The sequence below is a fragment of the Embiotoca jacksoni genome, unplaced genomic scaffold (assembly GCF_022577435.1).
Source record: "Embiotoca jacksoni isolate LCO1_2020_lvr unplaced genomic scaffold, fEmbJac1.0.p SCAF_39, whole genome shotgun sequence".
Taxonomy (NCBI): domain Eukaryota; kingdom Metazoa; phylum Chordata; class Actinopteri; family Embiotocidae; genus Embiotoca; species Embiotoca jacksoni.
The window spans coordinates 1,350,187-1,375,142 of NW_027185391.1; the positions used below are offsets into that span (position 1 = coordinate 1,350,187).

Below are 24,956 nucleotides of genomic sequence, written 5' to 3' on the forward strand. Positions count from 1 at the left end.
ATATGGTCACTTCCTGCTCCAAACCGCTCCGAACTAGCAAAGATGGTGACGGACAGAATCTGAACTGGAGGATTCATAACGTTCACAAACCAACGATGACATCACTGATGGTTGATGACATCACTGATGGATGATGACATCACTGACGGTTGATGACATCACTGATGGTTGATGGTTGGTTTCAATACATATGGTGGTCATTGCTTATTGGTTAAAGGTTGCTCCAATAGTTTTCAAATGAACCCCCGGGTAGAAACAGTCCTCTCTGGAGCAGAGCCTGACCCATATAGTCACACAGTGCATTTGGATCGGGCAGTACCGGGCTACATCGGTGGGCTGATGGATCATCAGAATATTGTTGTTTTTACCGGTCGTCTCCGTGTGCCTGTTGTTCAGGGTGCACGAGAGCGCTTTGCAGTGTTGTTCCCAAAGCTGGAATTCCAATTTTCTTTCCAGGATTTTCTGACATTAAATCAGAGACATGCATCCGTGTTCTCTGAAATGACCTGTGATTGGACCAAATCTCCATCACGTGCCAGAATTCAGCCAAGAGGAGGTGCAGCAGTGCCGTGCTCTCAGACTGCTTCAGCTACAATATGCTGAAAGGTTGTTGTAGATTTTATTCCTAATGACACCCCAAAAAACTCACCGATCTGCCAAATGTGAGCACTGTCCGACTCTAATTTTAGCATTTAGCTCAAAGAGCTGCTGGTGTGACTGTGGTCTATTGATCTAGCTATAAACATATTTCTGTTCTTTGATGAACTAGACTATAAAATATATCATGAAAAATGCAAATCCCTATTTCCCAAGAAGAAAGTCCCAAACCTAACGGACATTAAATATACATTTGCAAAAAACTAACAAAAAAACACAACGTATTCTAACATTTGAGGTGCTGAAACCAGCTAATTTTTGCCAGTTTTGCTAAATACTTTAAAAAGTTGATCAATATTATATCAGACAAAACACAAAACCTGCCACAGCAGGCCTCAGCAGAGCCTGGCAGGGCCCAGTCAGGGAGGGACCAGCCCAGCTGGGTCAGCCAAGGTCCCTGCTGGTACAAGCAGCAGGTCAATCCGGTGTGGTTGTGCCAAAACTAAAGCCTGCAGCGGTTCAGCCTCGGTGTTATGGCAGCAGCTCGCTGTGACTAAGCTCTGGTCTCAGGGGGTTAAATGTGGTAACGGCCCAGTGCCTTTGAAACGCTGCCAGTGTCGAGCCACGACCAGCAGGGGGCCGGTTCCAGCTGCACTCGGCTACTTTCACCCTGAAACTAAATGCTTCACTGGTGTTACTGGACCGGGCCGGACGTCTCCCAACAATCATGTCAGATCAGGGTTGGAGGCCACAAAGTCCTGAGTTGGACCATTTTCAAATATCAGTGTGTGCAGACGGTTGGAGAGAAAAACCCTCAGGACACTTTAATGACTTCCAGCTCCTAATCTCCCCGTGGCGCGCGCGCACACACACACACACACACACACACACACACACACACACACACACACACACACACACACACACACACACACACACACACACATTTCTCATCTGATATTTTAACACTGGTTGTCTGTGGCTGCCTGGATTGATGGAATGAGTCTGACTGTTGTCTCTCCGGACCTCTCCGGACCCTCCAGACCTCTCATGAAACGTGCTATCTACGTTGCACATAAAATGTTTTACTATTATATAGTATTTATATCTGTGTCAGATGGATACACTTAAAGGTGGAGCAAAAGCCCCGTCTGCTTCCCCATCGTCTCCTCAGGAATTCTGGGTCTTCATGTGTTTGCAGTCCTGACAACAGTTTGTAGTCGTGATGATGACGAGGCTGACATCACCTCCACACACCTGACTGGTGTTCAAACTCTGTATGATTGATGGGTTTTCAGTTTTGGACATAGACCTGGTCCATTTCACCGTCAGAAACGTCCTTCAAGACACGGTTAGTTTAAAATCAAACAAAGATCTGCAGCTGCAGGCTGCGATGAGATCAGCATAAGAACACTAGAGATGTGATGATGACAGACAGCTGCTAGAGATGGGACTGGTTTCTCCAGCGTCAGACACTAATGCAGCTCAGGTCTTCATCTGAGCTGAAAGACTGAGATGCATTGATCCATAAACTTTTCATGTGCGCTGCTCATTAATAAATCTCTTCACCGTCTTCTTTCCATTCTCATCTCGTTGATGGTTTCATGCGTACGAGTCTCCGTCCAGGTCTGAGAGCCACAGAGCGCCGGGTCGATATCATGAGATTAGCCTGGCCTCGCACCGACGTGGAGGAAAAGGTCCAGAGCTCTGCCCCCGGACCTGGAGCTCCACACATCCCTCCACTAACTCATCTTATTAATGTTACACTGCACAAACTGACAACTTATTGATCCCAATATCCATTTCTCACCAGGGATCAGAGCAGCTGCAAAGCCACTTAAAAGCCATTGATTGTGGCTTCAGGAGTCGGACCTGAAGAGCCTCATTTACAGCAGGCCGACCCGACCGTCACGGAGAGCAGAGTTCGGAGGTCGGAGGTCGGAGGTCGGAGGGGGAGGGCAGAGGTCCGGGGGGACAGCAGAGGTCCAGGGGGAGAGCAGAGCTCTCTTTACATTTAGGATTTAACATAACTGGCCAGCTGCACTTTCTTTCAAAATCTTAAAAGTGACTTTAGTAATAACCGTAGTTTGGACTTATAGAATTATAAATAGGGTTATAGAATAATAATGCTGATGACATGTTTTCCATATCTTTAGTACCCACACAGCGCCGCCCGTCGCTCACAGTGAACACAGGCTGGGAACTCGGCTCGTATTAACATTAGCGCAGCTCTGCAGGACGGACCAATCAGAGGCCAGCGTCTGTGCTTCACGCTGTGATCTTTGGTGGACACGGCAGGTCGCTGCAGCGGCGGCAGAGTGTTTGGAGCTGATTGGTTGAAATGAACCGGAGGTCGACGCCCAGTAGGATGGAACCACTGCAACCGACAGACCATAATCACATGGCTCACACCCGGCAACAGCTTTAGTCCTCAGCGACCAGCCTGACAACCAGAGCCGTTGGACACGTCGGGCTCAGTTCTTCTTCTGGACAACACATCGTGGTCCGTCTTCATGTGAATACGTTCCTGGAAGCTTGGTGGTTTGAACCGATAGAAGCGGTGGCGTCGGGGAGATGTGATCGAGTGATGCTGCTCAGGAGGATCTTCATCCAGATGTTCCTTCACTCAGTGAAACAACACGGCTGCTCCCAGCAGGCCGAGCTGCCTTCATCATCCTCAACGCACAAAACAGTCCACTCGGCTTCCAAACTATTTCTCTGCCGAGCGGCTCGTTGTGGTGGAATCAGGAGGGGGGGTGTTGGTTTGGGAGGGTGGGGAGATATTTGGTTGGAGCTGGGTGAAAATTCAAGACAGCAGAGAGCATTTCCACATGTGGCTTCATCATACAGCGGTTTAGTCGGTGGTTGGATGCCAGATGTCTTATGCAATGCTACACAGGATTCAGAAGGGAGGAGGGAGCGACCACAGAATGAGGCCTTGAATTTATTCACAAGACTAAACTTTCAGATGGAAAAAGTTCAATAAGTAGAGTCACAACACGGTGAATGAAACTGGAAGGAAGAACGAAGAGAAGATGAAGACGCCGTCTCCTTCCACCAGCGAGGCGGACTGTCGTTGCCCTGGAAACGTCCAGAACGAAAACCGTCATGTGACCACCCGAGTGTCCTCCTTCCTCTCAGCAACTGATGTAAGAAACAGGACTGGGTAGCACATGAACGTCTTCAGAACAAATACCAAGTCAGAAGTATTTCTATAGTTATTAAAAACACAACTGTGATGTCGTTTCACAACACAAGAACTCTGTCTAAAGGTTGTTCAGCAGCTTGGTCAGAGCACTCGTCATGTTTTATATGACATGAGCCCAAAGAGCCTATTTTGGATCATTGTTTTGGTTCTCCAGTCCTGAAGCTGTTCTCCATCAGCACTGAGACCACGACCCGACTGACCCACTGCCAGCTCAGAGCTATGATCCAGCTCTGTTAGATCTCATCACGTCTCTCACGTCTGTCAAACTCCTGATGTAGAAGCAGAGTGAGCGCCGGGCCAGGGGCCAACGTCCTCTCTGGGTCCAGCTGGGAGGAGATCCTCCAGCGCAGGAAGGACCGGGGCAAATAAACAATAACAAAGCCTGCACATTAATCATCTGCAGATGTACACGGCATAAATGTGACAAAACAGACGTCAGCACAAACACGCTGTCAGCGAAGCAGGCAGGTCTGCTGCTGGAGAGCAGGAAGCAGTAGACACGGATATTTACTGGATCCACAGAATGTAAACAGGACCGCAGGCACGTCGGAGGACCTTAGCATGCACAGCATGCTGATAACAGCGTGACGATCTGGTACGCCAGCAGCACTCTGACATATGGCAGCCGTGATAGAGGACGGCAAACACAGCGTGAAGAGACACTTTAAAGGAGCAGCACAACCTTTCACTGCTCAGCTCTGATTCTAGGAGCCTCCAACACAATGGAGCTACTGATTAGCTAGTGGTGGTGGTGGTGGTGATGGTAGTGGTGGTGGTGATGGTGGTAGTGGTGGTGGTGGTGGTGATGATGGTGGTGGTGGTGATGATGGTGGCGATGATGGTGTTGATGGTATATATATGATATATGTATATATCATATATATCTGATATATCATATATAGCTGATATATATATGTATCTGATATATATATATATCATGATATATATATATATATGTGTATATATATATATATATATATATATCATACATTATATGATTATATGATATACATATATATTATATGATATATATATATATATATATAAATATATATATGACGGCATTGTGATGCTGCTCGTTGGGTTGGTGTCCAGCGTTCGGATGGTTTGAGGGAATCCAGCAGGAGGAACGTGATCTCACAGGAAAGAATGAACTTTGTACAATCCATCATGTTGACAGGAGATTATGACTCGTATGGAAACCATCGGGAGTGTAAGATGTGAGAGGAGGGAGAGGGTTGGTTGGAAAAAGGAGCGTGACCACAAACAGAGATGGAAACTACAGCTGTGTCTCCTCCTCAGCTCTTTCTCTAACTATAGAAGTCAAAGCTCACAATGTTCATCTGCTTATTACCGTCTACTGATTAGTATCAACAGGAGTAAACATTTCTCAGTGTGTTTGTTGTCTCCTGAAGATGTTTACCAGCTGTTGGTTTTCTCTGAAACATCATGGGATGGTTGTTTCTGGTTAAAGCTGGATTGGGGAACACTGAACGTCCTCACTCAGGAGGTTCTCACTCCAGAGTCGATGGTTGAATGGTTGAAGGAGATTTCCTCTGAATCTGGAGTAAAAACGATGAGTTTGGAACCTGTCCAGAAGGATCAGAAGGACCTAGGACTGTAAGTGCGTGACTATCCGTGGTGTTATGGTACGGGTGCTCGGAGCGACAAAAAAGGACCAAAAGACTATGCTGTATATATATCATATATACAGTGGTGTGAAAAAGTGTTTGCCTCCTTCCTGATTTCTTATTTTTTTGCATGTCTGTCACACTTAAATGTTTCAGATCATCAAACAAATTTAAATATTAGTCAAAGATAACACAAGTAAACACAAAATGCAGTTTTTAAATGAAGGTTTTTATTATTAAGGGAGAAAAACAATCCAAACCCACATGGCCCTGTGTGAAAAAGTGTTTGCCCCCTCCTGTTAAAACATAACTTAACTGTGGTTTATCACCCGAGTTCAATTTCTCGAGCCACACCCAGGCCTGATTACTGACACACCTGTTCTCAGTCAAGAAATCACTTCAATAGGACCTGCCTGACAAAGTGAAGTAGACCAGAAGATCCTCAAAAGATAGACATCATGCCGAGATCCAAAGACATTCAGGAACAAATGAGAAAGAAAGTAATTGAGATCTATCAGTCTGGAAAAGGTTCTAAAGCCATTTCTAAAGCTTTGGGACTCCAGAGAACCACAGTGAGAACCATTATCCACAAATGGAGAACATGGAACAGTGGTGAACCTTCCCAGGAGCGGCCGGCCGACCAAAATTACCCCGAGAGAGCAGCGACGACTCATCCGAGAGGTCACAAACGACCCCACGACAACATCCAAAGAACTGCAGGCCTCACTTGCCTCAGTTAAGGTCAGTGTTCATGACTCCACCAGAAGAAAGAGACTCGGCAGAAATGGCTGCATGGAAGAGTTCCAAGACCAAAACCACCGCTGAGCAAAAAGAACATTAAGGCTCGTCTCATTTTTGCCAGAAAACATCTTGATGATCCCCGAGACTTTTGGGAAAATACTCTGTGGACTGACGAGACCAAAGTTGAACTTTTTGGAAGGTGTGTGTCCCGTTACATCTGGAGTAAAAGTAACACCGCATTTCAGAAGAAGAACCTCATACCAACAGTAAAATATGGTGGTGGTAGTGTGATGGTCTGGGGCTGTTTTGCTGCTTCAGGACCTGGAAGACTTGCTGTGATAAATGGAACCATGAATTCTACCGTCTACCAAAACATCCTGAAGGAGAACGTCCGGCCATCTGTTCGTGACCTCAAGCTGAAGCCAACTTGGGTTCTGCAGCAGGACAATGATCCAAAACACACCAGCAAGTCCACCTCTGAATGGATGAAGAAAAACAAAATGAAGACTTTGGAGTGGCCTCGTCAAAGTCCTGACCTGGATCCTATTGAGATGCTGTGGCATGACCTTAAAAAGGAGGTTGGTGCTGGAAAACCCTCCAATGTGTCTGAATTACAACAACTCTGTAAAGATGAGTGGGCCAACATTCATCCACAGCTGGAAAAGACTCATTGCAAGTTATCGTAAACGCTTGATTACAGTTGTTGCTGCTGAGGGTGGTCCAACCAGTTATTAGGTTTAGAGGCAAACACTTTTTCACACAGGGCCATGTGGGTTTGGATTGTTTTTCTCCCTTCATAATAAAAACCTTCATTTAAAAACTACATTTTGTGTTTACTTGTGTTATCTTTGACTAATATTTATATTTGTTTGATGATCTGAAACATTTAAGTGACAAACATTTTTATGTATATGTACATGCATATATATATATATATATATATATATATATATATATATATATATATATATATATATATACATACATACACATATATGTATATGTGTTCTCACCCTCAGACAGTGACACACACACACACTGCTGATGAGCTCTGCCTGCAGCTTCCAGTGACAGACACTGATGCAGCTTTAACAAGAGCTCAGACCTGTTCATTAGGGCAACTACTGTTTTCTCTGCCATAGTGTGTGTGTGTGTGTGTGTGTGTGTCACCCTCTTTCATCGTCTTACTGCAGTCACGGCTTGACACACGTTTCATACTGAGGTGTCAAATACAAGATCATTTTACACTGTTCAGACTTGCCAGCAGGTTTTGGACCTGGACAGCAGCATCACTGAGGTTCAACACTCACTGCTCAGCGTCAGCAGTCCAGTTCAAGCTGAAGGTACTGGAGAGGGTTGATGTCAGGAAAACATGTCTTTACCAACCATCAGTGATGTCATCAACCATCAGTGATGTCATCGTTGGTTCATGAACATTATGAATCCTCCAGTTCAGATTCTGTCCGTCACCATCTTTACTAGTTCGGAGCGGTTTGGAGCAGGAAGTGACCATATTTGGACGAGCTGGGGGAGGAGCCAGCGGTGGATCTGACCGATCTGATCGGAAACCTGACGATACTACGTCCCGCCCACCGATAGCTGTAACCTGACTGCACCACAGGCCTGTCAATCAAACAGACACGCCCCCAAAAACAGGTCTTCTTGAATCTTCTTTTCTAATTAGAAATAAATCTACAGCTAGCATAACACCAATCAATCTCCCACCTGAGGAGCGCTGCGTCTCAGCAGCATCGCCACGCTAAAGAGAGGCGGCGGTCTGTTTCTGACGACAGCTGCTCGGAGACTGCAGCGAGCTGAACAGCCGGGCAGGAAGTCAGTCGGAGAAAATAAAATCCCAGTCAATTTCCATAATAAAACACCCATGAGCAGACATCAGCGAATACCTCCGCGGTCTTTCAGTTAGAAAATAGAAATGCGTTCTCCTCCTACTGCAGACAATCAACAGGAAGATTCATGTTCTTAATGACTAAAACTGTTTTAACTGTGTCGTCAGGCTGCAGCACAAAGAAGGAAATGATGACAATAAACACACAACGGACAATGAGCCGTTTAACAACAATAGAAGCACAGAAATGAAGGAAACATGATCAAAGCAGGAAGTAAAATAAAACACGTCTGATGTGGGAGATGAAGCTGGGCCGAGGACCGACTGTGTTCAGTGGAACATGCAGGTGAGACGTTTTATCCCAAAACATGCCACCTCATCATATTGGATCTCCACCAGCTTCAAGGTCAACCTGAAGGTTAAATACCAGCTTTAAGATCAGACTCGGAAAAAGACTCCAGGACGGTTTCAGACTACGAGGTCAGAGTTCACCTTTAATTCCTCACAGGAATGCAAGCTGCAGCCTCTCAAAAACAACCCTCCCGGCGCTGGTCACCTGCTCCCTGGTGGTCCTGATGATTTACAGGCATTCATCAAATCAGAACTTCTTTGTGTTCGCGCCTCTTTCACCTCGACGCGTCGACCTCCGCAGCCCCAGAGATATAAAGAAAAGCGGCGCTGCTGAGCATGTCACCTGATAGCTCCGCTTCAGGAAAAGAATACGAGGAGGGTGGACGTCTGGAGACATCTCTGCTCCGGCACCGAGTTCACGTAACGTTCAGAGCAGGTCGGACGTTAACCGTTCAGTCTCTGAATCTACCTGCTGTTCTTACAACAAGACGCTGGAGACCACATCTGTGTGTGTGTGTGTGTGTGTGTGTGTGTGTGTGTGTGTGTGTGTATGACAGAATGTCAGACATTGAGGACTGAAGTGTCCTCATGGTCGCTGCAGCAGCTCTCGGAAAGAGAGAGAAAAGTAAATGGATGTTCAACACCCACTGCTTTAGAGTCACTGAAGTCCACAACGACCCACATTCAGAACCGCACACCACACAACCAACACACCACACAACCAACACACAACACAACCAACACACCACACAACCAACACACCACACAACCAACACACCACACAACCAACACACCACACAACCAACACACCACACAACCAACACACCACACAACCAACACACCACACAACCAACACACCACACAACCAACACACCACACAACCAACACACCACACAACCAACACACCACACAACCAACACACCACACAACCAACACACAACACAACCAACACACCACACAACCAACACCACAAAACAACCAATAACACAACCAACACACCACACCACACAACCAACACCACAAAACAACCAACACATAACACAACCAACACACTACACAACCAATAACACAACCAACACACCACACCACACAACCAACACCACAAAACAACCAACACATAACACAACCAACACACTACACAACCAATAACACAACCAACACACCACACAACCAACACACCACGCAACCAACACACCACACAACCAACACACAACACAACCAACTCAACACACAACCAACACACCACACAACCAACACACTACACAACCAATAACACAACCAACACACAACACAACCAACACACCACACAACCAACACACAACACAACCAACACCACAAAACAACCAATAACACAACCAACACAACACACAACCAACACCACACAACCAACACCACAAAACAACCAATAACACAACCAACACACCACACAACCAACACACCACACCACACAACCAACACCACAAAACAACCAACACACAACACAACCAACACACTACACAACCAATAACACAACCAACACACCACACAACCAACACAACACAACCAACACACCACGCAACCAACACACCACACAACCAACACACAACACAACCAACACACCACACAACCAACACCACAAAACAACCAATAACACAACCAACACACAACACAACCAACACACAACACAACCAACACCACAAAACAACCAATAACACAACCAACACACCACACAACCAACACCACACAACCAACACCACAAAACAACCAATAACACAACCAACACACCACACAACCAACACACAACACAACCAACACACAACACAACCAACACACAACACAACCAACACCACAAAACAACCAATAACACAACCAACACAACACAACCAACACCACACAACCAACACCACAAAACAACCAATAACACAACCAACACACCACACAACCAACACACCACACCACACAACCAACACCACAAAACAACCAACACACAACACAACCAACACCACAAAACAACCAATAACACAACCAACACACCACACAACCAACACACAACACAACCAACACCACAAAACAACCAATAACACAACCAACACACAACACAACCAACACACAACACAACCAACACCACAAAACAACCAATAACACAACCAACACACCACACAACCAACACACAAAACAACCAACACAACCAACACCACAAAACAACCAATAACACAACCAACACACAACACAACCAACACACAACATCACGTGAACACATTAAAAGTGATTCAGTGCTTCGTTTCCTGAAGTTTGGGGACCTACAAGAGGCAGAACGCTCCACCAAACATTGTATGAAACATTTCCCATAATCCACCTCCATCATATCTTAAAATGCCCAGACTGATGACGTCGCCGTGATGTCACTGGACAGTGACTGTCAGGTCGGTGTAACGCTCCTCTATGGAGGCAGAGTTTGGGCAGAATTTGTCTTAATGTGTAAAAGTTAAAATAACATCATGAAGTCAAACCTCAGTAAAACTATTCACCTGAAACCTTCCTCCAGTAAACTGAGACTTCTATTAGAGCAAACAGTCGACGGTTGGAGTGATTAAAGAGTAAATGAAGTGAGTACTCACTCTCCTGGTGTTGTCCAGGACTTTGGGGTCGGGCCGACCGTAGTTGGGGGGGTTGGCGTGCGGGTCGTAGCCCAGCCTGGAGAGCATGGGAGCGATGACGGCCATGTCCCTCACCACGTCGGCCGGGATCTTCCCCACCCACTTGGACAAGGCCTCCACGTTGACGGGCTTGATGACCTGGTCTGTGGACCGCTCCACCCTGACGACACAAACATGGTTCAGCAGGGAAGAACAAAGTCACTTCTTCTTGGTTGGTAGAATATACAGCGATAAATATTCAGGATTTAACTGCAAGTGGGTCCATTTAGCTCAGAGTAGAAGCATCCTTTCTTCGTTATAAACCTTTAACTTTTGGTGTTTTCAGACTGCAAGAACTATTTCTCAGTTCTGAGATCGGTGGGAGAAAGTTCCCTTTTTTCTGTGTCCTCACCGGGGAAACCTAGAACCTTTTAAGTTCCTGTCACTCTGTTTTCTGGGACTTTTTTTTATCTCCTCCCTCTGCCTGGGTCCTCTCCCCGTTACCATAGCAACTGTGGTGACACACAGGAACATAAGACAACCGCTGGGTTTAAAATAGTGTAAACAGGAAGCTAACAGTAAACTACAAAGTTTTAAATGGAGATACACAAAATCCATGATTTCTGAAGCCGATACACATCAGAGGAAATACAGCGTGACTTCTGTTCAGAGAGAAATAAAGAAGCCGCTCCGTTGACGTGCTGCTGCAGAGCTGTGATGCTGTTTGAAGCACCGCAGCTTGTTCTGCATGTTCATGTAAAGTGTGATCGTCTGACTTCAGGCGCAACACCTTCCTGAAAATGTTTCACAATAAAAGCCTTTATATTGTAATACAGTAACTGACAACGTAAATGAGAGCAGATCATAACAAGCTTCAAGTGAATCAGTTAATACTAATACTAATATTGCTTCCTGTATGCTGCTGTAGTGAAAAAAAAATTCCCCTCGGGGATTAATAAAGTAACTACCTAACCTAACCTAACCTAATACATCTTAAAAGTAATTATGATAAATCTAAACTGACAAACAGAAAAAGTTCTCAGAACCTGTTTAGTTCTGGAGGAAACTCTCTGAGCAGAAGTTCCTCTGAAGAAAGTCCTGACAACTGTTTGGTCTGAAAACATCTACTTGGCAGAAGGTTTGAATCTTGGCAACATTTGAGTGAACGAATCAAACAGATCCATTGGAGTCAGGTGACAAGCATGTGACCCTGTTTGGCGACCAGAGCTCTCTATATCACTTGTTAACCAGTGTGGGATCTTCATTAGCATCCTTAGCTCAGCTGGTCCCGGTCCATCCCTCAGTTCTGTTCCCACGGAAGCATCTGATTGGCTGTAATTGGATCAGGAAAGGGTATTAAAGATGGCCCCCCGCCCTCGCTCCCTCTGCGGGTCCCCGTTAAAACGTCGGCATGCATCACTTTTCATATGATTCACCATCACTGGAGAGTTTAATGTAATTCCTCTGAGCTCAAACATTCACGGCCAGTTCTGAAGTCCAGAACCACTGACCCGATGCAGGAACTGAAAGCTTCACGCTAGGAAATCTTTTCTGGAAAACATGAACCAATACAACCAGACATCATCAGACTTCAGAGGGATTTAAGCCTCTTCATAGTGAAATTAAAAGCTCTTTTTTTTTCTCTCCATCCACCGTGATGTTGGACCCAGTAAATTATTCATTGTTTGAAATGAAATATTCACCCAGTGAGCGGCTCTGAGCTGTCGCTTTAGTTCAGCACCACTGACGAGCCGGAGACGAAGATGTCACATTCATTTTTCTACAATATTCACCCGAACAAACCAGCTGATAGATTGCTGCTGCACCGGAGAGTTCAACATCTGACACACATCCAGAAGCGAGAGCAGCTCGGAGCTGCATCACCGCCACCGTGAACACGAGCTGCTGCTCAACAACAGGTCGAAAGAAAAGCTGCTGAACACATCACAGCTTTAAAACAAACACAAGTTGCAGGTATACAGAAAATAAGTGCAGAAAACTCTCAGTTTACAAGAAACAGAACAAACGTCAGTGTTTCTGTTTTTATATTTGACCTCCATGATGCCAAGTTCTTTCACGTATAAAATGTCTTGTAACACAATTATTTATTTTTGTGATTTGTTATACTGAAATTATTTTGTTGTAACTCTGGACAGGAAAAAGGCGTCAGGAACAAAAAGAAGATTCAAACGAGCGCTTATCGATTGATCTGCTGATTATTTTCTTCTTTTATCGTTTTGTATGCAACATGTCAGATAATAGTAAAACAGCCCGTCACAGAGACACTAGAAGAGGAAGGTGGGCAGAGAAAGAAAACCTCAAAAGATTCAAGTTAGAGAATTTAATATCAATGAATAAATACAGGAATAAATAAATAGTGAAACAGTTAAGTGATGGTTTTGTCAGTCAGTTCCGATCCTATTTTTCCACGGCGAGATTCAACTAAATGAAACCAGAACTGTAACTGTGAAACATCCTGGAGAGGAAGCAGTACACAGCTTTTACTAAACACATCAGCGTGGTGTTCATTCATCCCGCCGCACGTCTGAGGAAATAAACTGCACATCTTACACACTTTTTTTAAACTATCCAGGCAAATATTGTGAAACATGCTGAAAAACTGCAGCGGTTTCTGGAGGAGTTTCATACCGATGAGCTGACGACAGAATCTCCTGCTTCCAGACACACGAAACACAGAAACACAGCAAACAGAGTTGTGAGTGAACGAGGGCAGCCGCTGGCTTTGAATCCTAAAACATGACAATAACAAAAAGACACACCGGAGCTCCGTTCAGTACAGAAATAACGGCGAGTGAGTGTGAGTCCACTGTGATGCTCCCGGGCAGCTTGGATGAAGAACATGTCATTGCTGCTGAAATAAAAGCCTCTGAAACCAAAAAGCCACTTCTTTCCATCCCCCGGCTGCTGCTGGTGTTTTTAGTTCGCTTTCCGTCTGCAGTCCCGCCTCTCCATCCCTTCACTTCCTGTCCAACTCCACGCTTCAACGCAGCAATTCACTTCCCTCTAATGCATTTACTTTGCAATTGAATCTTTACACTGTACGGGTATAGTCTCCTGCATGATTAATAGAGTGAGCTGGTTTTGTCATCTCAGGAGGATGGTGCAGATGATTTCTGAGAGACGGGCCGCGATCCAAACATCCACTCTACAACAAATGGGCCGGGAATCACTTTAGCTAACTCCACCAGGACCCAGGAGGCCGCCGGGTGACCACGTGGAACATAAACTGATAAAGACAGAGCGGGACCTGCAGAATGACCTTCACCGGCTCATTACACACAGCCAACCTTCCTGATAAAAAAAAATAAAAATGAACTGAAGGTCTCCACAAAACACAGCAACAAACAGGCTGCAACATCCAGAGGAACACAGGAAGTGACCCGGGTCACAGGTGAGACCGGTCCGGTCCAAGAACTCCAGAAACTCAGCAGCCTGGACACAGATTGGATCAGAAATCAAATCTAAACCGTTCAGACACACCTGAGCGTTCTGAAATCACCTGGAGTAGCCGCATTATTCACGGAGGTGGGTTCAACATGAGGATCAGGGGCCCTTTAGTGGTCCCTAGAGCCCCAAATCTGAGGGTCAAAAGGTAATTAAAGGGATAAGGCAGCAAATGTACATTTCTTTTAAACACTAACATTATAATTTGTAGAATCTCCCTCCTTGAGAATTTAAAATTAATTATTCTGCAGCGATAGTATGTGACTAGATTATGAATTAGGAGTGTGTGTTCAGGAGTGCGTGTTCAGGAGTGCGTGTTCAGGAGTGCGTGGGCAGGAGTGTGTGTGCAGGAGTGCGTGTTCAAGAGTGCGTGTTCAAGAGTGCGTGGGCAGGAGTGCGTGTTCAGGAGTGCGTGTGCAGGAGTGTGTGTTCAAGAGTGCGTGTTCAAGAGTGCGTGTTCAGGAGTGCGTGTTCAGGAGTGCGTGTTCAAGAGTGCGTGTTCAAGAGTGCGTGTTCAGGAGTGCGTGTTCAAGAGTGCGTGTTCAGGAGTGTGTTCAAGAGTGCGTGTTCAAGAGTGCGTGTTCAAGAGTGCGTGTTCAGGAGTGTGTTCAAGAGTGCGTGTTCAGGAGTGTGTTCAAGAGTGCGTGTTCAGGAGTGCGTGTTCAAGAGTGCGTGGGCAGGAGTGCGTGGGCAGGAGTGCGTGTTCAAGAGTGCGTGGGCAGGAGTGCGTGGGCAGGAGTGCGTGTTCAAGAGTGCGTGGGCAGGAGTGCGTGGGCAGGAGTGCGTGTTCAGGAGGCCAAAGGCCAGGAACAGACATGAGGAGCAAGATGGAGGCGGTGGACCATTCAAAGGTTTAAACTGATGCCAACGTTAAATCATTTGCACTCACACTGATGAAGGAATGACGCACACCTCCTCTTGGTTTTAACTGAGATGTGACAAAAAACCTTTTGGCCGCCACATGACCACTTGCCTTCAGGCTGATGCTCCTAATGGCCTCCAGCTCGTCAATTATTCATCGCCGAACCTCCTCTACCCAAGGTGGTGTTCTGTATCACCGCCGGCTGATAGCAGAGAATCGGAGAAAGACATCAAGATTGCATCGGGGATGGAGGGTTGGGGAGGAGGGATGGAGCGGCTCCCTGTTCTGGGAGAAGTAATGGAGCGAGACTCTCAGCTGGGCCGGGCCTCCACTAAGTCAAGGCCAGGTAATTGATGTTAATGCTGAGGCGAGGTCCCGCTCCGGGGCCCGGCTGCCCACCGATACAGATTCTCATGGAGATAGAGACCCGACAGGGGAGAGGAGGAGTGCTGGCGGTTGCAGGTGTCATGGGGGTTGACTTTAATGCACTGTGGCCAAAGTACTTGAGAGGAGGCGGGGCGACATGTTCCTGATGGTAAAAGGTAGCTGCGCTGCCCTGAAGGCTACTCGTGGCTGCAGCCTCCTTCTGCAGCAAATTGGATCAGCAGCCATTTGGAGACGAGGTAAGACACCGGACCAACACACATGTGGAGTGCGCTAAATAAAAACCAGTGCTGGACACACACAGAGGAAAAAGCTCACAACTACATGATGACACGCTCACACTGTGGAGAAACATCCGACACGAGCTGCAGCTCAGATTAGAGACGTTTTACAACCTACACGCTGCGATTTCAACATCAGTTTCTCTTATTTCAATTTGAACACATTTACGACATAAAATACAAACGTCATATCAACAACCGTTTAATGAGCGTTAACTGTCCCTCCTATTGCAATCACAATAAATAATGCAACTACAAGCGAACTCTCCGCTACATGCCGGGAGCTTCATGCAATCTTTTAAAATTCCCACGATTTGTCCACAAAAAACATCGTCATCCGAATCTGTGCTGAAAGTATTAACGACATGAAGTAAACCTTTTCAAACAAAACTGACTTTATTAATAAAACTAACTCCTCATTTCCAACCAGAAAGTCTCTGCTCCTGTTTTCATCTCCAAATAAAACTCTGTTCACCAGAGGATTTCTTTGGAAATCACTGCTGTGTCAGAAACCTGTCTGAGTTTGTCCCTGACCATTTCCTTCCTCAGCCAACAGGAAAGCAGCGTCTCGAAGCAGATCCGAAGCAGAGCCCGTTAAGAGAGCTTCAGGGCTCTGCTTCGGGTCCCCGTTCATTCATATTTGATGGAATCAATTTGTGGAGGTGACGTGAGCACCAGACCTCCACAGATCTGCGTCTGGATCCCAAACAGCTCGGTCTTCCTGTTTCAGCCTCATGTTTTTAAGTCTCGTAGCATCTAAAGAAAAGAAGTCCCTGTTTCACCAACACAGGACGACCGAATGCTATTTTCCAGCGTCTGGAAGCTGATAGTGAACGTGTTGACAGACAGACGAGGGCACCGCGGCCTCTCTGAGAACCTCAAGGGTCCTCGCCATTAAGTGGTGGCGGTGGAGCGGTGCGGCTGAAGAGCACTCCAGCATCTCCGCGGTGCCTCAGCTCAAACCACAACATGCTTGAAAGCATCTCAACATGTTTTGCAGCGTTAAACTGAGGATTCGTGACGTTTATTGTGCTTCATGTTTGATTTATTCTTAAAGACTCAACCTAAATCTAAAAGTCAAACTGCTCTGTGACAAAGCAGCTGGTTTTATTCTCACACATTCTTAACTTACTGTCAGAATCTGACTTTTAGTTTATATGGATTTTATATTTTTAAGATGTCACATCACAATTAGAGTAAAGAGCTGTTAAGATAGGCTGAGAAATGTCAATGTGTCATTTGCAAAGATAATCTGTTGTTTAAACCTTTCGCACAATGAAGCAGTCATTACAAATCAACCTTCTTATCAAAGATGAAAACGACCACGAGGATTCTGTCTGCTGTTGGTGAACAAAACATTCATGTGAATTGTGCTCACATGAATCAGTCCCTCCACGATTTCATGGAGTTTTTTTTGCGATTGTTGCGATCAAAAATGTTTGATTTTGAGGCCGATTTTCTCAGAAATGTTGATGTAATTTGTGGAGAAAATTTCAGAATTTAGAAAAAAATTGCAATTGTGATTTTGTTTTTAAAATTTTTTTTTTTATCACTAACTGATAAATGAATAAATCTGTAATCACTTCCTGTGATAATAATCATGCTGCACATCATATTTTAGATCAATTTTTTTTAATGTATTTATTGAACCATGGAGATAAAAGTTCCTAAAATGCTGCTTCCAGAACAGACACTCACTTTATTAATTAAGTCAGCTTTGTTTGAAAAGATTTACTTTATGTCGTTAATACTTTCAGCTCAAATTCTGATGATGTTTTTTGTGGAAAAATCGTGGGAATGTTTTTTTATTTAAAGTTTCTAGACCTATAGTGGAGTTTGCTTGAATTTGTGTTGATTATTGTGATTTCCTAGAAGGACCAATAAACTCTAAGTAAGCTGACCACTTCCTCTCAGCCCTGCGGCACATATCACCATCATTATGACTGTAAAACAATATTTCTCAAGCACACTTGCATTAAAAGTCGTTTTATAGTTCTCATCAAACCTATGAAGTCATGATCGGAACAAGCTGTGACTGTTCAATCATCCCGTGGATCTTCATGAAAGAAGCAGACATGAAGACTGAACTGATCTCAGAGTGATGAAAAGTGATGACATGATAAACATAAAGGAGCTGAGCGCTCAGTCGGACACACGTCTCTTTAAATCCAGCGCTTTTTTCCTCCATCTGTGGGAGCTGTGGATTTGGCTCGAGTTTCCTCATCTCCTTCTTTCCACATGACCTCATCTGCAAACACTAAAGTAGGGGACGGCAGCTTTTTCCAGGTCAAAGGTCAATAAACCTTGAGAGGTCAGCACTTGGCTGCTCTGTCATTTCATGCATGGCTGTTTGAAATGGTCACGTGTCTGAATGTGCCTCAGCCTTGTTTCCTGGGTAACTGGTGTCATTCGCTATGACATCACTGCAGGAGGACATGAAGAACACGACGTTCTCATGTCCTCCGTCCATGTCCGTCAGCAACTGTTGAAGGCAAGGAGTATTTCTGCACTGTTGTTCTGTTTAAAGGGCTCAACTATTTGGCGAGCAACTGAATGACTCTGGAGAACGGAGGTCGGACTGACTGCAGCGCTACGTCAGCAGTGCGTTGAGCTAAACGTTCCCCTCCAATAAAAACACCCTCTGATGACTGTGGACATTTCCTGTTTCATATTTTTTACATGAATACTTCCAATCATGGCCACATACGAAGAGAAGCATTTTGAAAGAGGCTGTTTGAAATTAAGTCTAATAAACTTAACAGATGAATAAAGCAAATAAATAATAACAAAGTGTTTGAAGACAGGAAACAAGTGCAGGATTTATTCCACAGCCTGTTGGAGCACAAATTGTGATTTATTAGCAAACTATTTCTCAGATTAATGCTCCACAAAATGTCAGAAAATAGTGAAAAATATCCACTATATTCCTTGTTACATCATTTAATATATTGTTTTGTTCAAGTCCCCCAGATATTCAGTTTACAGTTGTACAAAACAGCTCAATGATCCGTGTGCATCCTTTAAAAAGCTACTTTTCTCCGTCAAAATAGTAATTTTTCTGGCGATCAGCTGATTGATTACTTTACTAATGATTGCAGCTTTACTTGCATCCAACCAAAAGTTTTAGTTCAATCATAAGCTTTAAACAAACTGTTTTCTGAATGGATAGTTTTCTAAAATTAATTATTGTTATATTACTTTACAGCATGGATAACCTGCCTGTGGCTGAACTCCATCTCTGACCTTTACTCTACTTCATCCTCCCTGTTCTTCTGGTTTTTATCACTGATAAAAGTGGAGAAGGACATACTAGAAATCTTTGGAATCTGGAAAGAAACCTCCCCTCACTGTTCACTGCAGAGGAAGTTCATGAAGCACAGAGAGAGTTCTCCATGGATGCAAAGCTTTTTAATAAAAACCATGAGTGTTTTCATATGCAGCCCTTAACAAAACGTGGTGTGGAGGTCTCCGGAGGATATGGAGTGTGTTCTGGTGCTACGTGGCAGGAAGGGGTTGGTGGGGGGAAGGAGGGGGGCAGACTGAGGCGAGGAATGGGGTTTTACCTCTTAAGCGTTTCCTCGACAACTTCCAGAGACACAACGTCCCAAGTCAGTGAAACCAAAACGAGCCTGCCACCGGGCCGAGCCGAGCCGAGCCGGCTCACAGTAACACCAGTGCAGATGTCATTTCATGTGCTTTGAGTCACTAATGAGTCGGTTCCTGACGGTGAAGCAGCTGCAGGCTGTAAAGTATAATGATGGAAAGCCTGGAGGCTTTGTAAAAACATGGAGGGATGTTTGGAGGCGCTGCACGCTTCGGTCAGAGGCCCGCAGGAAGTGAGATTATCCCGACAGCGATACCTCGCTCCCACCTGACGCACCGCTCACCCACATGTCAGGTTAACAGCCCATCCAGACTCCCTCTATCCCTCCAGGCAGAGTAGTCAGCAGCGAAGGAGACGCGGGCATGTCCGAGCTCATTCCTATCGCACCGGGAATGTGATGTACGACGGACCCGGATCACCGTGTGGAGCTCGTCGGCCTGGCAACAACCCACCACGTCTTTATCCACGATAACCTCAGCACAGAGCTACTTAATGAAATGAAACCACATTTATGGACAGATGTGATTATGCACTCCAAACGGGTTAAAATATTAAAGAACCTCTGAGGGGGAAAAAAAGGAGCTGGAAATGAGTCATAGCATGACGCAGAGATGGAAGATGATTCAGTGAATCCTCACCGGCCGCTTCACAGCACCGGAGGCATCTGAAGGGGCCAAGAGCTCCGTCTCAATGTACAGATAAATGACCCCTGACCCCCGCTTTACAAAGAGGTGTACTCAACCCTAACACAACCAACAAGAGACAACAAGTCGACAGAGGGAGCCGAGGGAGAGGACATCTATCCCTGAGAGGCCTGCGCTGTAATTACTCTGGAAAATGAAAGAGTTGAGTCTGGCTGTAACGACGAGGACAAACCCCCTCCAGACCTACAAACTACAAACAGAGACAGCAGTCATAGGGACGTTTCACTCCACGCTTCCTCCATCACAGTAGTAACTGTTTCTGCAGTAACACGTAAAAGTTCAACAACCACTGACTACACGGATTCCCTCTGATCCTCCGGTACCAATCTGCACCCAAACTGGAAAGCAGAGAAACGGATTGTATTGTTGTTGTTTATCTCCCACCTGGTCCTTATTCAGAGTTTCTAACTGAATTCTGACTTTTTTTTTTATCAGATTTAGTGCTGAGTTCAGATAAAGTGATGATAGTGGGAGACTTTAACATTCATGTTGACGTGGACAACGACAGCCTCAGTTCTACTTTCAGATCATTATTAGATTCTATAGGCTTTTATCAGGATGTAAATAAACCCCGTCACCGTGGTAACCACACCCTCCATCTGGTTCTGTCGTATGGCATGGAAACTGAAAATGTAATAGTATTTCCTCAAAACCCTGTTTTGTCGGACCACTTCTTATTAACATCTGAAGTTCCAATAATGGACTACACAGCATGTGGGAATAAATCCCACGACAGTAGATGTCTGTCAGATGATGTCGTGGCCAAGTTTAAGGAAGCAGTTACATGTTTATCCTCTTCGATGCCGTGTGTTAAAGCAGTGGAAGACATCTACGTTGATCTTAGTCCCACACAAGTGGATCATCTGGTAGAAAACACTGCAGTATCTCTGCTACAACTCTAGATGATGTCGCCCCTCTGAAGAAGAGAGTCATGAACCAGAGGAAGTTGTCTCCATGGTACAACTCAGAACTACGCTCTGCTAGGCAGCGACTAGAAAGATGGAAAGGAAATGGAGTTCCACTAATTTAGAAGAATTTCACCTGCCTGGAAGGAGAGTCTAATATTATATAAGAAAGCTCTTCGTAAGGCCAGAACTTTATATTATTCATCATTAATAGAGGACAACAAGAACAACCCCAGGTTTCTTTTCATCACTGTAGCAGGCTGACAAAGAGTCCCAGTTCTGTTGAGTCCTCTATTCCTTCAGCTCTCAGCAGTAATGACTTCATTAACTTCTTTACTAATAAAATTCTTACTATCAGGGAGAGAATCGGGCCGACCCTTCCTGACACCATCACTGATGTGTTGCTAAGCAACAGCAGCCCTGAAAGCAACTGTAGGACCAGATGTAAACTTGGAACATTTCTCTCCTGTTGATCTCTCTGAGTTAACTAGAATTATTTCTTCATCTGGATCCTCTAGCTGTCTGTTAGATCTCATCCCAACTAAACTTTTTAAGGGAGTCTTCCCTTTAATTAATACTTCCATATTAGATCAGATCAACCTATCTATTGTAACCGGCTATGTACCGCAGGCTTTTAAAGTGGCTGTAATTAAACCTTTACTTAAAAAGATGACTCTTGATCAGCTGTTTTAGGAAACTACAGACTAATTTACAACCTGACGTTTATTTCTAAAATCCTTGAAAAAGTTGTTGCAAATCAACTTTGCGATCATTTACAAAGGAATGATCTATTTGAAGATGTTCAGTCTTTAGAGTTCATCATAGCACAGAAACAGCTCTGGTGAGAGTTACTAACGACCTTTTATTAGCCTCAGATAATGGACTCGTCTCTGTACTTGTTCTTCTGGACCTCAGTGCTGCTTTTGATACGATTGATCATACGATCTTATTACAGAGATTAGAAGATGTTACGAGGATTAAAGGAACTGCATTAGACTGGTTCAAATCCTACTTATCAGATAGATTCCAGTTTGTCCATGTCAACAATGAGTCTTCCAGACAAACAAGAGTTAGTTATGGAGTTCCACAAGGCTCAGTGTTGGGTCCAATACTTTTCACTTTGTACATGCTTCCATTAGGAGATGTCATCAGGAAGCACTGCATCAACTTCCATTGTTATGCAGATGACACTCAGCTATATCTTTCTATAAAACCAGATGAAACTAATCAGTTAGTAAAACTTGAAGCCTGTCTAAAAGACATAAAGGCCTGGATGACCAAAAACTTCCTGCTTCTAAATTCAGACAGAACAGAAGTTCTTGTACTTGGTCCTAAACACCTCAGAAACTCTTTCTGTAATCACTTAGTTACTCTAGATGACGTTGTCTTGGCCTCCAGCAAAACTGTGAGGAACCTTGGAGTCATATTTGATGAGGATTTGTCCTTTAGCCACCATATAAAGCAAATCTCCAGAACTGCCTTCTTTCATCTACGTAATATTAATAAAATCAGGAAAATCCTTCCTCAGCGTGACGCAGAAAAACTCATTCATGTGTTTGTTACTTCTAGACTAGATTATTGTAATTCCTTGTTGTTAGGATGTCCAAATTACTCATTAAAAACCTGCAGCTGATCCAAAATGCTGCAGCAAGAGTACTGATGGGATTTATCAAGAGAGATCATATTTCTCCAGTTTTAGCTTCTCTTCACTGGCTTCCTGTGAAATCAAGAATAGAATTGAAAATTCTCTTGATGACTTACAAAGCTCTACATGACCAGGCTCCATCATATCTTAGAGATCTTATAGAACCATATAATCCTAGCAGAGCACTTCTCTCTCAGTACGCTGGTCTACTTGTGGTTCCTAGAGTTTCCAGAAGTAGAATGGGAGGCGGAGCTTCAGTTTTCAGGCTCCTCCCCTGTGGAACCAGCTCCCAGTTTGTGTTGGAGGGGCAGAAACCCTCTCTAGCTTTAAGATTAGACTCAAAACGTTCCTTCTTGATGAAGCCTATAGTTAGGGCTGGCTCAGGTAGACCTGAACCAACCCTTAGTTATGCTGTTATAGGCCGAGGCTGCTGGAGGACCTCGTTACATGCTGAGCTTCTTTTCTTTCCTCCTACTCTTTAACTGACTCATACCTCACCATCTTCTTCTCTCCCATAGTTTCTTCTTATTATCTGTTGTCTCCATTCAGTTCCTTCACTCGTGTAGTTTCTGTTCTTTCTTTTCCAGATGTCCCGTCGTGGAGCTGCATGTCTCTGCTCTGTGATTGTCGTCTCCATCAACAGTTCTTCTCTTCTATCTCTATGCTGTCCTTTTCTCTCTCTGCTCTCCTCTCACCCCAACCGGTCGAGGCAGATGGCCGCCCACCTCTGATCCTGGTTCTGATAACAGATGCTCCTCCCACCTCTGAGCCTGGTTCTGTTAACAGATGCTCCGCCCACCTCTGAGCCTGGTTCTGTTAACAGATGCTCCGCCCACCTCTGATCCTGGTTCTGTTAACGTGTTAAGTGCCATGAAATAACCTGTGTTGTGATTTGGCGCTATATAAATAAAGTTGAATTGAATTGAATTGAATTGAATTGAATCTCAGCCTGGCCTCTTTTCAGAGTAAAAGCACAGAACAAACTGTCGGAGGTTGAAGATGGTTCGGGAAAAAGGAAATCAAAATGTCGTAGGAGCACTTACTTGGAGAGGGACACTCCTCCGGCTTTCCCGATGAGCTCCTCGTGGTGGAGGACGGCGTCATTCCAAGGAATGTCCAGGAATTTCAGCAGCGTCCTCATCCATTTCTCCGGATGGAGGACCAACTGTTCGTAGTGCACAGGTAAGCATTTGTCTGCAGCGTCCAGGCACTGAGTGTACATTGTTTCTATGGCGCGGTTCCACTTGGTCAGGCAGTCCCGGTAGCTGCCCAGGTCGAAGCCGGCGATGGTCACCTTCCGTGAGATCATGGAGTGGACCGAAGCCCGGCCGTCGCGGATCATGAGCACAAACTTGGCACGGGGGAAGATCTTGGCCAGGTAGGAGAGCGACTTCAGTGCAAAAGGGTCCTTGTTGCAGAGAAAGTTGGCGGGCTCGCCGTGTTTGACGATGATTTCCAGCAGGAAGGCCTGCATGGCGGCATCCAGCACCTCGTCGGTCACCCCGGCCTCGTCCAGGCGCATCTTCTCCCGGCCCGAGCGGCTCCACATCTGCTTCATGGCCAGGATACGCGGGATCACGCGGGTCTCTTCGCCACAGCGCACCTCTGGGTGGGCGTCCAGCATGGCGCGCATCAACGTGGTCCCGCTGCGGGGCACTCCACCGATGAACACCAGCGGCATGTCTTTGTTGTAAACAAAAGGCGTGCTGAGGTTCTGGCCCGTCCGTAAGGTGGTCCGCATGCTGCCCCCCAGCGCCGACAGAGGCAGGACTCCACCCGGCTGGCTGTGCTCCTCGATGCGGTGGTGGCACTCCATGGCGTGGCGGCCCAGGTAGAAGACGGTGACCGAGCTGATGACCAAGCAGGCCACCAGCAGGTTCTGTTTCAGCTTGCCGATCATGTTGTAGCCCGCAGACAGCAGAGGACAGAATCACCACAGGGGGCAATTTAGGGGGAGGGATGGGAAAGAGGAGTTGAAGGGTAATTAAGGTTCCCACCCTTTAAGGTTGTTTGCTGGGAACCGGGCATGGATGGAGCTCCCTGGTGCACAGCAGGCGGCGGGTCCCCAGCTCCATGAGGCCTGGATGGAGGCACAACAACAGAAACACAGTTAGATC

The 24,956-nt window shown here is 45.4% G+C and overlaps 1 protein-coding gene across 2 annotated transcripts in view; it reads right to left on the bottom strand.

The window, feature by feature from the left end:
• Positions 1-24,956, bottom strand: part of tpst1 (tyrosylprotein sulfotransferase 1) — a 52,390-nt gene that overhangs the window by 12,879 nt on the left and 14,555 nt on the right. For both annotated transcript variants that reach the window (XM_069166570.1, XM_069166569.1), the window contains exons 2-3: positions 23,883-24,919; positions 10,972-11,170 (exon numbers count right to left, since the gene is read on the bottom strand). In XM_069166570.1, coding sequence (XP_069022671.1) covers positions 10,972-11,170; positions 23,883-24,739 — 1,056 coding nt within the window. In that variant the 5' untranslated portion in view covers positions 24,740-24,919. The remainder of the gene's footprint in view (positions 1-10,971; positions 11,171-23,882; positions 24,920-24,956) is intronic.